The sequence below is a fragment of the Sapajus apella genome, unplaced genomic scaffold, assembly GCF_009761245.1.
Source record: "Sapajus apella isolate SASKATOON/1434 unplaced genomic scaffold, GSC_monkey_1.0 scaffold68, whole genome shotgun sequence".
NCBI classification, from domain to species: domain Eukaryota; kingdom Metazoa; phylum Chordata; class Mammalia; order Primates; family Cebidae; genus Sapajus; species Sapajus apella.
In genome coordinates, this window is record NW_022437008.1 from 2,150,516 (window position 1) to 2,162,679 (window position 12,164).

General features: G+C 42.1%; 1 protein-coding gene across 1 annotated transcript; it reads right to left on the reverse strand.

The window, feature by feature from the left end:
* Window positions 1-8,172: 8,172 nt before the first annotated feature.
* On the reverse strand, window positions 8,173-12,164 carry LOC116530641 (galectin-16-like). Its single transcript, XM_032248800.1, is given in 5 exon segments — window positions 8,173-8,419; window positions 10,500-10,710; window positions 11,193-11,269; window positions 11,851-11,894; window positions 11,897-12,164. Coding segments are annotated over 5 exon segments (510 nt in total). The 5' UTR covers window positions 11,958-12,164; the 3' UTR covers window positions 8,173-8,302.

The following is a 12,164-nucleotide window of genomic DNA, read 5'->3' on the forward strand; positions in this document are numbered from 1 at the left end:
ATCCAGCATCTAATCAGGTTTCACGCACTTAGCTGCTATGCTTCTTTAGTCTGTTTTAATCTAGAACGTTCTCCCTGCCTTGTTATGAAATTTTTTGACACTTTTTGAATTTGTCATATATGAGGCTCCAAAAATGAAAATGAGCTTCGTGTGTGTGAGCAATTGAAAGGAGGTTAGTATATCAGGCTTTTCCTGTACCACATGATATCCTCTCAGTCCCACCTCTTCATCCAGCCGTCACTAAGGTGACCAGGTCCAGACAGTTTTTCACTAGCTTAATGCAGGTGCACACTGACATTGCCTTTCCTTAGTATCTATATTTCCAGTACCTTCCTCTTTCCAGCACTGGGCTTCTTTGAAATGGTGGAATAAGAATCTCGCCGAAATCCTCTCAGCACCCATGCATCTACAAATCAAAATAGTGGGAGACTTAATGCCAGTAGGATGACTTTTTAACAAGTGGGGATGGAGCAGATAGATACATACTTCCTTTCATCTTCTGGGCAGAGAGTACTAAGAAATATTTCATATTTAAAGGGGGAAGTGTGGACCACGTTTATGCAAGAAAAAGGCATAGAAAGAAGGTGGACCCTCATAATTGGAACCTAAATCTCTTATTGGGCAGATCACAGTAAAGATCCGTTGCTGGTAATGAACTAGTGATTACTCATGGTATACTTAGTACCACAATTACTAAGTCTTGCTTAATATTACGATAACTTGTGTCACAATTACTAAGAATAGTCACCAGTGCTTTATTGGCAGGAAGTGCTGAGAGAAGGTGAAGGACTACAGTAGCTGTGGCACTAGAATGGTAGGGGTACAATGGTAATCATAGGATTGTGGAAGTACTTGGTTTGGTTTTTCACGGCATTGGAATTTTTTTACCAAAAGAAAGAAAAGAGAGAGAGAGAGACAAAGAAGGAGGGAGGGAGGGAGACATTCACGCCCAACAATTATCAATTCATGGCACACTTTGAAGGCTAGATGTTGCTGATGATAGCATTTAAAGAAAGCCTTATATCCTGCAAGCATAGTGAAGAGAGTGCTGAGTGATGAAACTCATATGTAGGATCTAATTTCAAAAAACATGGCATAACTGCAAAGGAAACAGACTGCATGGTCTCAAAAAATCCCAGATATCAAAGTTAGCTCAGATAGTTAGATAACTCAGATTTCTAATTTCATAACTTGCTTTAAAAAAGTACACTAATTGAAATGCATTGATACTTGCTTAAAGATAAACTTATATATCAATGGAACAGAATTGAGAGACCTGAAATAAAACTGAACATCCATTGTAAATTGAGTTCAACAAGGGTGCTAAGACCATTCAATATGGGAAGGAATTGTCTCTTGAATAAATGATTTTTGTTTTTATGGGTTTTTTTCTTGACTTTTATTTTAAATTTTAAGTTAAGAGTACATGTGCAGGATGTGCAGGCTTGTTATACAGGTAAACCCGCCATGGAGGTTTGTTGTACTGAATATCCACATGTAAAAGAATGAAACTGTACTCCCCCTTTATACCATATACAAAAATTACCTCAAAATGGATCAACGACCCAAATGTAAGAGATAAAACTGCCAAATACGCCGGGCACGGTGGCTCAAGCCTGTAATCCCAGCACTTTGGGAGGCCGAGGCGGGTGGATCACGAGGTCAAGAGATCGAGACCATCCCGGTCAACATGGTGAAACCCCGTCTCTACTAAAAATACAAAAATTAGCTGGGCATGGTGGCGCACGCCTGTAGTCCCAGCTACTCGGGAGGCTGAGGCAGGAGAATTGCTTGAACCCAGGAGACGGAGGTTGTGGTGAGCCGAGATCGCACCATTGCACTCCAGCCTGGCTAACAAGAGCGAAACTCCGTCTCAAAAAAAAAAAAAAAAAAACTGCCAAATACTTAGAATAAATATAAGGTTGAACCTTCATGACCTTGGATCTGGCAATGATTTCTTTGGTATGATACCAGAAGCATGAGCAATAAAGAAAAAAATAAAATTGGCCTTAACAAAGTTAAAAATTTGGTGCATTAATAAACACTATAAAGAGAGTGAAAAGAGAACCTGAAGAATGGAAAATATATTTTGGCAAATCATAACTTGGTAAGTGTCTAGTATCCAGAATATATGAAGAAAGTTCACAACTGAACAACAAAAAGACAAGCAACCCAATTTTAAAATAAGCAAATGACATTTCTTCAAAAAGAGATACAAATGACCATGAAGCACATGAGAAGATATTTAATGTCATTAATCATGAAGGAAATGCAAATAAAAAACATGACATCTATCTTGAGCTATTAGGGTGGGTTGGGAAGGACCATCATTTAAGGACCATGTTAAGCATGTCTGAGCACAGAGTATATTTGAGATCCTGGGTGGGGGCTTGCTGTGGCTGCTGTGGGGGGTTTAGGATGTGATTTCCAAGTTAATGGAGTTATGTTACCAGGAGGATTATGGCTTCCTCTACTGTATCATACAGGTTGTCAGGGAAGTAGGGGAACGCCAGCAGTTACAGGCCTCTTCCAGCCCTCCTGCAACCCAAAAGGCTGGTCTCACTCTCACCATGCTACCCACAACAGCACTGAGTTTTTTTTCCAGGCAGTGGGTGACAAGGACTGAGAACTTGGCCCAGGCTAACAGCCTCCCAGCTAAGAAAGCAAGCAGGGCTTTCATGCCTCCTTGGCTGACGAGTTTGCACACAAAGATTTCATTACCAAGAGCCCAAAGGCAAATGCAACAACAAAAAAAGATAAATAGGTGAAGCTTAATTAAACTAAACCGTTTTTGCATGGCAAACGGAACAGCCAGAAGAGTAAACAGACAACCCACTGAGTAGGAGAAAATCTTCACAATCTATATATCCAACAAAGGACTAATATCCAGAATTTACAAGGAACTTAAACAAATTAGCAAGGAAAAAAAAAAACTATCATATCAAAAAGTGAGTTAAGGACATGAACAGACAAGTCTTATAAGAAGATATACAGGCCGGGCGTGGTGGCTCAAGCCTGTAATCCCAGCACTGTGGGAGGCCGAGGCGGGTGGATCACGAGGTCAAGAGATCGAGACCATCCTGGTCAACACGGTGAAACCCCGTCTCTACTAAAAATACAAAAAAAATTAGCTGGGCATGGTGGCGCGTGCCTGTAATCCCAGCGACTCAGGAGGCTGAGGCAGGAGAATTGCCTAAACCCAGGAGGCGGAGGTTGCGGTGAGCCGAGATTGCGCCATTGCACTCCAGCCTGGGTAACAAAAGTGAAACTCCGTCTCCACAATGTGATACCACCTTACTCCTGCAAGAAAGGCCATAATCAAAAAATTATTAAAAAAAAAAAAAAATGTTGGCACGTATATAGTGAAAAGGGAACACTTCTACACAGCTGGTGGAAATGTAAACTAGTGTGAAGATTCCTTCAGGAATTAAAACTATCCAGCAATCCCACTACTGAGTATCTACTCAGAGGAAAAGAAGTCATTATACAAAAAAGATACTTGCACACACGTTTATAGCAGCACAATTCACAATTGCAAAAATGTGAAACAGCTGAAATGCCCATCAATGAATATATTAAAGAAATGGCATTTGCAGCAACCTGGACAGGATTGGAGACCATTATTCTAAGTGAAGTAACTTAGGAATGAAAAACCACAAATTGTATGTTCTCAATTGTAAGTGGGAGCTAAATTATGAGGGTGTTAAGGCATAAGAATGACACATTCATTGTATCATTCTTATGGAGACTCAAGGGGAAAGGTTAGGAATAAGGTGATGGATAAAATACTACAAATTGAGTTCAGTATATACTGCTAGGGTGGTGGGTGCAACAAAATCTCACAAATCACCCACAAAAAACTTATGTAACCCAATACCACATGTTCCCCAAAAACCTATGGAAATAAAAAATTACAGCGTTAATAAATAAAATTATACACACACAAAAAAAGCCATAGGTTACTACTTAACACCGACTATGATGGTTATAATTTTAAAAACGAAAAAACAAGTGTTGGTGAGAATGCAGAAAATTTTTAGAACTTGATTACATTGGCGATGGAAATGTAAAATGGTACCATTTCTGTGAAAAATAGTTTGTGGTTCTTCAATGAGTTAAACATAAAAATAAAATATGACCTAACAGTTCCACCTCTGGGCTTGGATACAGGTGTTCAAAGAAAAACTTGTACATAAATGTTAAGAGGAGCACGATTTACAATAGTCAAAGGCTAGAAATAACCCAATTGTTCATCAACTGCTGAAAAGATAAACAAAATGTGATATCTTCATAAAATGGAATATTATTCAGCTACAAGAAGCAGGAATATGGATACATGCTACAGCATAAATTAACCTTAAAAACATTACGTGTTTAATTTTAAGTGGAAAAAAGCCCGACACAAAAAGCCATTTTGTATGATTAATGTCTAGGCTATGCAAATCATGGAGACAGAAGAATAGATTAGGGATTGTCAGTGGTTGGAGAGTGGCTGGTTAGTTGGAACAGAATGAACTTTGGATACTTAATGGAAGAGTAGAAGGAGTGATGGATAAAAGACTGCATATTGAGTACAGTGTACAGTGCTTAGGTGGTGGGTGCACTAAAGTCTCAAAAATCACCACCAAAGAATGTATGCATGTAACCAAAAACCACTTGTATCCCCAAAATTATTGAAATATGTATGTATATATATATATATATGTATAAATATTAGTTGATTGCAGCATTAATCATAATAGCAAAGACATGTGATCAACCTAAATTGTCATCAATGATGGACTGAATACAAAAAATGTGGTACATATACGCCATGGAATACTATGCAGCCATAAAAAAGAACAAGGTCATGTCTTATGAGGGAACGTAGATGGAGCTAGAAACCATTATCCTTAGCAAACGAATGCAGAATCGGAAAAAAATACTGCATGTTCTCACTTATAAGTGGGAGCTAAATGATAAGAACTCATACACACAAAGAAGGAAACAACATTTACTGGGGCCTACTTGAAAGTGGAGGTAGGAGGAGGGAGAAGAGCAGAAAAAATAACTATTGGGTATTTTGCTTAGCACCTGGGTGATAAAATAATCTGTACAAGTAACATCCGTGACAAGGGGTTTACCTATGTAACAAACCTGCACATGTACACTTGAACCAAAAATAAAAATTAAAAAATGGCAAAAACAAATAAATTGGGGGAAATTTAAAAAATTTCTCTTGGCTGGGCGAGGTGGCTCAAGCCTGTAATCCCAGCACTTTGGGAGGCCGAGGCGGGTGGATCACGAGGTCAAGAGATCGAGACCATCCTGGTCAACATGGTGAAACCCCGTCTCTACTAAAACTACAAAAAATTAGCTAGGCATGGTGGCGCGTGCCTGTAATCCCAGCTACTCAGGAGGCTGAGGCAGGAGAATTGCCTGAACCCAGGAGGCGGAGGTTGCGGTGAGCCGAGATCGCGCCATTGCACTCCAGCCTGGGTAACAAGAGCGAAACTCCGTCTCAAAAAAAAAAAAAAAAAAAATTTCTCTTTTATTCCATCTTCTTGGCCTCTCATTTGCAAACAGAGGTCCACATGCACCAATGTTTAGGACCATCACAAGTGGCATCCCAGAGGAATAGCAGTGCTGAGGGAGTTAGGCATTAAGGACATCACAGAGTATATTTATTCTTTGGGGACTTCAGCAAAAACTGGAAAGACCAAAAGACCTTTGAGATGGGGAGACTTTAGAGTTCAGAAATGACTTCCTGCTTTTTGAGCAATGCCCTATTTGCTGGGAGAAGATCATGAATTTGGGTTGAGGAGATGTTGAGTAGATGTTGAGTAGGTCTCCAGAGGCAATTCAAAAATTGTTAGTTGAATATTGACCCTGGACTCTATGTCATCTCTGTATCTGGAATGTCATTTCTGGCTACCATGAGCACAGAGTAGTAGCTGAATAAAGATTAATGTAATGAATGGCCATAGGAAGTACACTGACATGGTGAATATCATTCAAGAAAGGGCAGTCACTGTGTTTGCCTAGCAGGGCTGGAATTTAGGACTCTGTCAGTTATTCAAATAAAATGGGTGCCAGGCACATGGGAAGTCAATATAAACTCCAAGTCATTTTCTGCTCAGGAAGCCAGGGGTTCCAGGATAGTTTTTATCCACTCAGAGCACAAATTATGTGATTCCCCAAAAAATGAATTCCATGCTGGTGATAGGGTGTATGATCCTTTATCAAAAAGAGAAGTGACCAAGACTGTGACAGGGAAGGTGTAAGGAGGAGAGTGTACCCAATCAGAACACGAGAGCTTCCAGTGAGAGGGGAAGGAATTACATTCCATACTGAAAAGAAACAAGGAAAGGAGCATGAAGAGTGTCATCCACTGTGTGTTGGCACCTTAAGGTATCTGCATGCTAAGGGTAAGGGGAGAGGCATACCCATAAGTGAGGCTGGAGTTGCAGAAGCTATTGCAATGAACATGAGGAGAGAAATTAATGATTGAAATGACACCTGAGATGGTCCTTGCACACAAAGAGCCTATTTGGTGGGACTGTCTTTAATCTACCTTCATTGATTTTTAGGTAATATGTTGTTTTTCTTTTCCTAAGTGGCTCTCCTTACATGCTATGAAGCAGATAATCACAGCTCTTCTTGTTGGAAAAGAGCTGTCATTCTGCTATCTTGGTAGGAACTCCAGGAAGCTGAGAATGGAGGGTGAAGAGAAGTGCTGCAAACATTCCCAAAGAAAATGAAAATAGGTGTCTGGTTGGTTTCAGCAAAAATATGGAGTAGTGATTGCTGTCTATTTTATATTGCCCCTCTAAGATAGGTGTGTGATAATGTGTTTCTTTGGTCACCTCACAGACACCACATCCTGATTAGATAAGTTACTGCGCTTCGCTCTGAGCCTGTTCCTGTAATGGAATTGCCCTCAGAGATTCCTTACAGGGTTCGTGTTTTTGGTATGTGGGAAAGATATAAGCCAGTTGCATCTGAGTGAAACTAGTTGCCAAGAACGGTCCCTCATGACTACAGTCACAATAACCACAGCTTGTAGAGTCCTCTCCTTTTGATTAGGGCTGTGTGACTCACCTTGATCAATGTACTACCATAGAAGGGACACTGTCTGCCATTCAAAGGTAGGTCCTAGGATGCCATGCACCTTCTCCATGAGCCTTTCGAAAGGCTTTCTTTGGTGAAAGCCAATCACCATTTATTAAGTCCAAGAACTGTGAGGCTCTCATTATTTGAGGAAATTAAAGCAATGAATGGGAAGGTGAGGTAGTGAAGGAGATAACCATCCTGTTTTCAGGTGTTCACTCAGCCCTAGTGTTGAGTTGGACATGAGTAAAGCATTCTCTGAAATCCCAACCTAAAACATCTCTCAGAAAACTTGACTCCCATCACATGATCTAACACACGAGTTTAGTAACCTGTAAAGCTGGGAGAGATCAAAACAAATAACTGCTTTTAGCCAATATGTGTTAGGAGGTTTGCTATGCTGCACTTCATCACCGGAATAGCAGCAAAGCAGGGTCTGCTCACTATGTCCATATACATGAATTGTGTCAATTCCGGTAATAATCTACATGTTCTCTGCTCTAAAACCATGATCATTTATTTCCAAAGAGAAGCCCCTGGATTCTCCCCACATAAAATGAAAAAAAAAAATCTTCAAATATTTGCAAATAAGAATAATTTGGATTCTTTAAGGGATTCTCTTAATTATTACTTGGATTGAAAACTTCACATGCAAAACTTGTCATCTTTTTCTTCACTTCCTTCACACCAGGCCTCACAAAGCCAGGCACAGTGTTCATAGACAATAAGCATCCTGAGAACAGTGGGAAAAATTAAGAAATTCCACATAATTTTTCTCAAGTTATAGGTTCTACCCAAAGCCATCAAGTACACCTGCATGGCTGTAAACAGCTACCTAATTTTCAGTGCCGTAAGTCCTGAGATTGGGTAAGTATTTTGGTTTAGACTGTCTGATGTAAACTACAGGCTACAGAAGGATGCTGTTCCTAATGTCTTCTCAGACATTCCAGGGACCTTGTCACTCACTTCTTCACAGGAAGGTTTATCCCCTTTGATTTCCTGATGCCTCCCATAGAATGTGCTGGCCCCTTTTGGGAATGCCTACTTCCTCTTTCTTCTTCTTTAAGCAAGAACCAAATTATGTGAGGTTTCGTGCTGTTTTAATGACCAAGCATAGGGGAAGGGGTGAGGAGGGATTGTTAACAGGCTCTAGGAATACCATGGTCATATAGAAAAATGGATTCCTCAAAAATGAAAAGTGTGATCATCTCCCTCAATTGTAGACACACACTGAGGTCAGGGAGACATCTCTCCACACTTGAATCATCTTCACATGTGATGGTGGGTGTCGATGGGCAAAGCCGTAAATGTATTGCCCATTTACCTTTACCTACAAGAGGAAAAATGCATCAGACAGTATGCCACCAAACAAGTTTTCAGCTTCTTCACTCTGCCCTAGGACCAATAATATTTCCTAAGAAAACTCCTAGTTATACAAGTGAATGTGGTAGACACATTTCTGTTTACAGATGACATTTTGTGCCTATTGAGACAGTTGATGACTTTATTTCTAATGCTTCCTTTCATTTCTCTAGTGAAGTTCTACACTGTGTCACACAGTCCCTGTTAACTCAGCCTCCCTTCTAGCCTGGATGATCCCCATCACCAGAGCCTGTGTCTCAGGAACTTGAGACCCTGCATCTTGCACAGAGCCTGCCACAGGATTAGTGCTAGACCATGTCCGTTGAATGCATACTTTTCACTTCCATGAACTGTGACTGCCTTTTACTACGGATGGCACAGTTTTTCTTTGGAGTAGCCTACATCTGAGGTGGCAGTGGCAAAGAATGAAAGCCAGTGTTGTTAGAGAGTCAAAGGAGGACAGGTGTTGTAAAACACAGGATATTATCTTCAACCACTTCTAAGCACAGGAAAAGATCCCTCACTTGAATCTGAATAAAACGTGAATCTTTTGGCCTGCTCATTAGAGAAAGCCGGAAAGTATGGATATATTCCTTATACTGAAGCTATAGAGGAAGTCACCTTATTAGTATTAATTTTTCAAATTTAAGATGCACACATTTTTCAACAGTTTTTTCATTTTTTTGGTAATTATCTTCCAATATAAGTATTGGGAGGTTGGTAATGACAAAAGGATTGATTAGAAAACTTAATACAGCATCACTTGTGAGAGCAAAATGCTGGAAACAACTTTAATGCCCAAATTGGGTAAAGTTCAATAATTTTGAGTAAACTTTTTCATGCAATATTATTCAATCTTTAGAAACTAAAGCAGCACCATGGGTTGATAATGTCTTCAAGATATATTCTTTGACAACAAATCAACTTAGTTTCTAAAGTGTAATGTGTAGAGTAACTTATACCAGGATTTACTTAAAAACAAATGAAATCACAGACATATCTATATGCTTCCATAGGCAAAGATTTCCTCTGAAGGGTGGGCATGGTGGCTTACGCCTGTTATCCCAGTATATTGGGAGGCCGAGGTGGGTGGATCACTTAAGATCAGGAGTTCAAGACCAGCCTGGCCAACATGATGAAATCCTGTCTCTACTAAAAATACAAAAATTAGCCTGGTGTGGTGGCATGCATCTGTAATCCCAGCACTTGGGAGGATAAGGCAAAAGGATCGCTTGAATCCAGGAGGTGGAGGTTGCAGTGAGCTGAGATCACAGCACTGCATTCTCACCTGGTTGACAAAGTGAGACTCTATCTAAAAAAAAAAAAAGTTTCGGCCGGGCGCGGTGGCTCAAGCCTGTAATCCCGGCACTTTGGGAGGCCGAGGCGGGTGGATCACGAGGTCAAGAGATCGAGACCATCCTGGTCAACATGGTGAAACCCCGTCTCTACTAAAACTACAAAAAATTAGCTGGGCATGGTGGCGCGTGCCTGTAGTCCCAGCTACTCGGGAGGCTGAGGCAGGAGAATTGCCTGAGCCCAGGAGGCGGAGGTTGCGGTGAGCCGAGATCGCGCCATTGCACTCCAGCGGGGGTAACAAGAGCAAACCTCCGTCTCAAAAAAAAAAAAAAAAAAGTTTCTCTGAAGGAGTGCAGAGCTCTGGTAATGTTCTTATGAGTAGAATTGGGGCCCAAAAGTGATATGAAGGCTTAATTTTTGATGATTAAAACAACTTTTTTAAGTATATTGTATTTATTCAGCTTAAAGAAAATTTAATTAATGGCATAAGTAGAAAAGAGCACTGTGGGAAAAGACAGAGGAGAGTCTCTACTTTGGGGAAAATGGAAGGTGAGCTGACCTTGACCTTGGTCGGATTTGGGAAAGAGCTGAGGATGGCAGTGCAAGCAGAGGGCACTCTGTGATGAAAACCTGGGGCAGGAGTAGTTATGGGAGATGGGCCCTGAGGGGCTGGTGAGGCCGGGTCAGTGAGAGCTGCCTCCTGCTCTGGGGGCCCACAGAGCCTGGGTGCTGGGAGCTCCTGGAGTGCTCACCTCGTACTCACTGTGACGCACGTAGATGCGCAGGTCAAATGGTTCGCCATCCTCAAAGGGCACATAGTGTAATTTCTCTTCCAGCTTCCATACCCCAAACTCACGACTGTTCATGACCACACGATGGCCAAAGTGCACTCGGAAATGGAAGGCAATATCTGAGTCCTCATCCGTCCTAGTGTAGAAATCCACCTGCAGCTGTGGGTCATTGCTGAGGGCGAAGCACACAGCAGGTTGGGCAGGTCCCTCCCTTGCACAAACACCCAGACAAATCCCGTCCCCCCTTTACCCAGGGCAAAAGTCTCCCTGATGATACTGCATGCTTGGTCCCTGTGGGGATGCTTCAGCTCCTCATGCCCCCGGCAGGGAGATGCTGTGCTCCTCATCCCCAGATGAAAACTGAGCCAGTCACTGACCCGAGCCTGACTTGTTCATTCCCTGAAAATTCAATGCCCCTTGATGAAGAGCTCCAACTCCAACCCACTGAGTGTTCTCCTCCCCTAGGCCCCATGGCTGGCCCACATGCAGTTGCTGCAGGTCTGATGCCAGGTGCTGGAGGGTCTCCAGGACCTGCACCTGCATGAAGCCTCCATCCTGCCAGCTAGACATTTCGACATCACTCACACATAACATCAAGCCCTTAGCAAATATTCTCCCTTCTCCACCCCCTCCGTTGGACCGTGGAGTACTCACAGAAAAGAGAGGTTCGGTCTCCCTTTGATAATCACACAGGAACCAATAGACAAGGACACAGGAAGTTTGTATGGCACCTGCCAGGGTATTGAGGGCGAGTGAGAGGTGCAGGGTCAGGTGCAGCCTCCCCTCCTGTAACAGATTCCCATGGTGCAGGAGTTTAGAGATCAAAGGACAGACTCCAAGGCCTCCCCCTTTCACCCCACCACAGTCAGGGGCTCATATTCCTAAAGATACGGTGGACCCATACGTAAAAGCAAGAGTTCAGGATCCAGGATACCTGGATTCCGGTCCTCATTCTGCTTCCTCCTAGCAGTGCATCGTAGATCTGTTACATGAGCTCTCCTTGCTTCATTTTCCCCAGCACAAGGAAGATTATCAGGAATTCCTACTTTGTAGGATGTTCTCCGTAATAGAGGAGTTAATATATGTAAAACTTTTACCCTAATCCTTGGCATGTGTAGGGCCTGTTAGGGGTGATCTAGCAGAACAGGGGAGTCCTCCTGAAACACTGACCTGCCTTCATTTTCAACTCGGAAAATGAAAACAAGACTTGAGGATGTAAGAATTTAAAAATTCACTCCAGTAAAAAACAATGCTTGTTAAAAGAGAAAGGGAAATAGTGAAAGAACAGGAAACCCCTGTGTGAGGGATGCACATGCATCACAATCATCGAGGGCAATGGACGTCCTTCCCAGAAGGGGACACATTGCTGAGAGCACAGCCCCAGGACTTGCACAAATGAAGCCCGTGGGTCAGGGACATAACTGGAGGGAATCATTGATTTCTACGACGACTACAAGTGGTTGATGATTTTTCTGTATTTTTGAGATAGGGTCTTGCTCTGTCGCCCAGGCTGACATGCAGTGGGTGCAGTCATAGCTCACTGAAACCACGAACTCCTGGGTGGCAGTGATCCTCACACACCTGTTCCCTCTTGAGTAGCTGGGGTGAAAGGTGCCTGTCACTCTG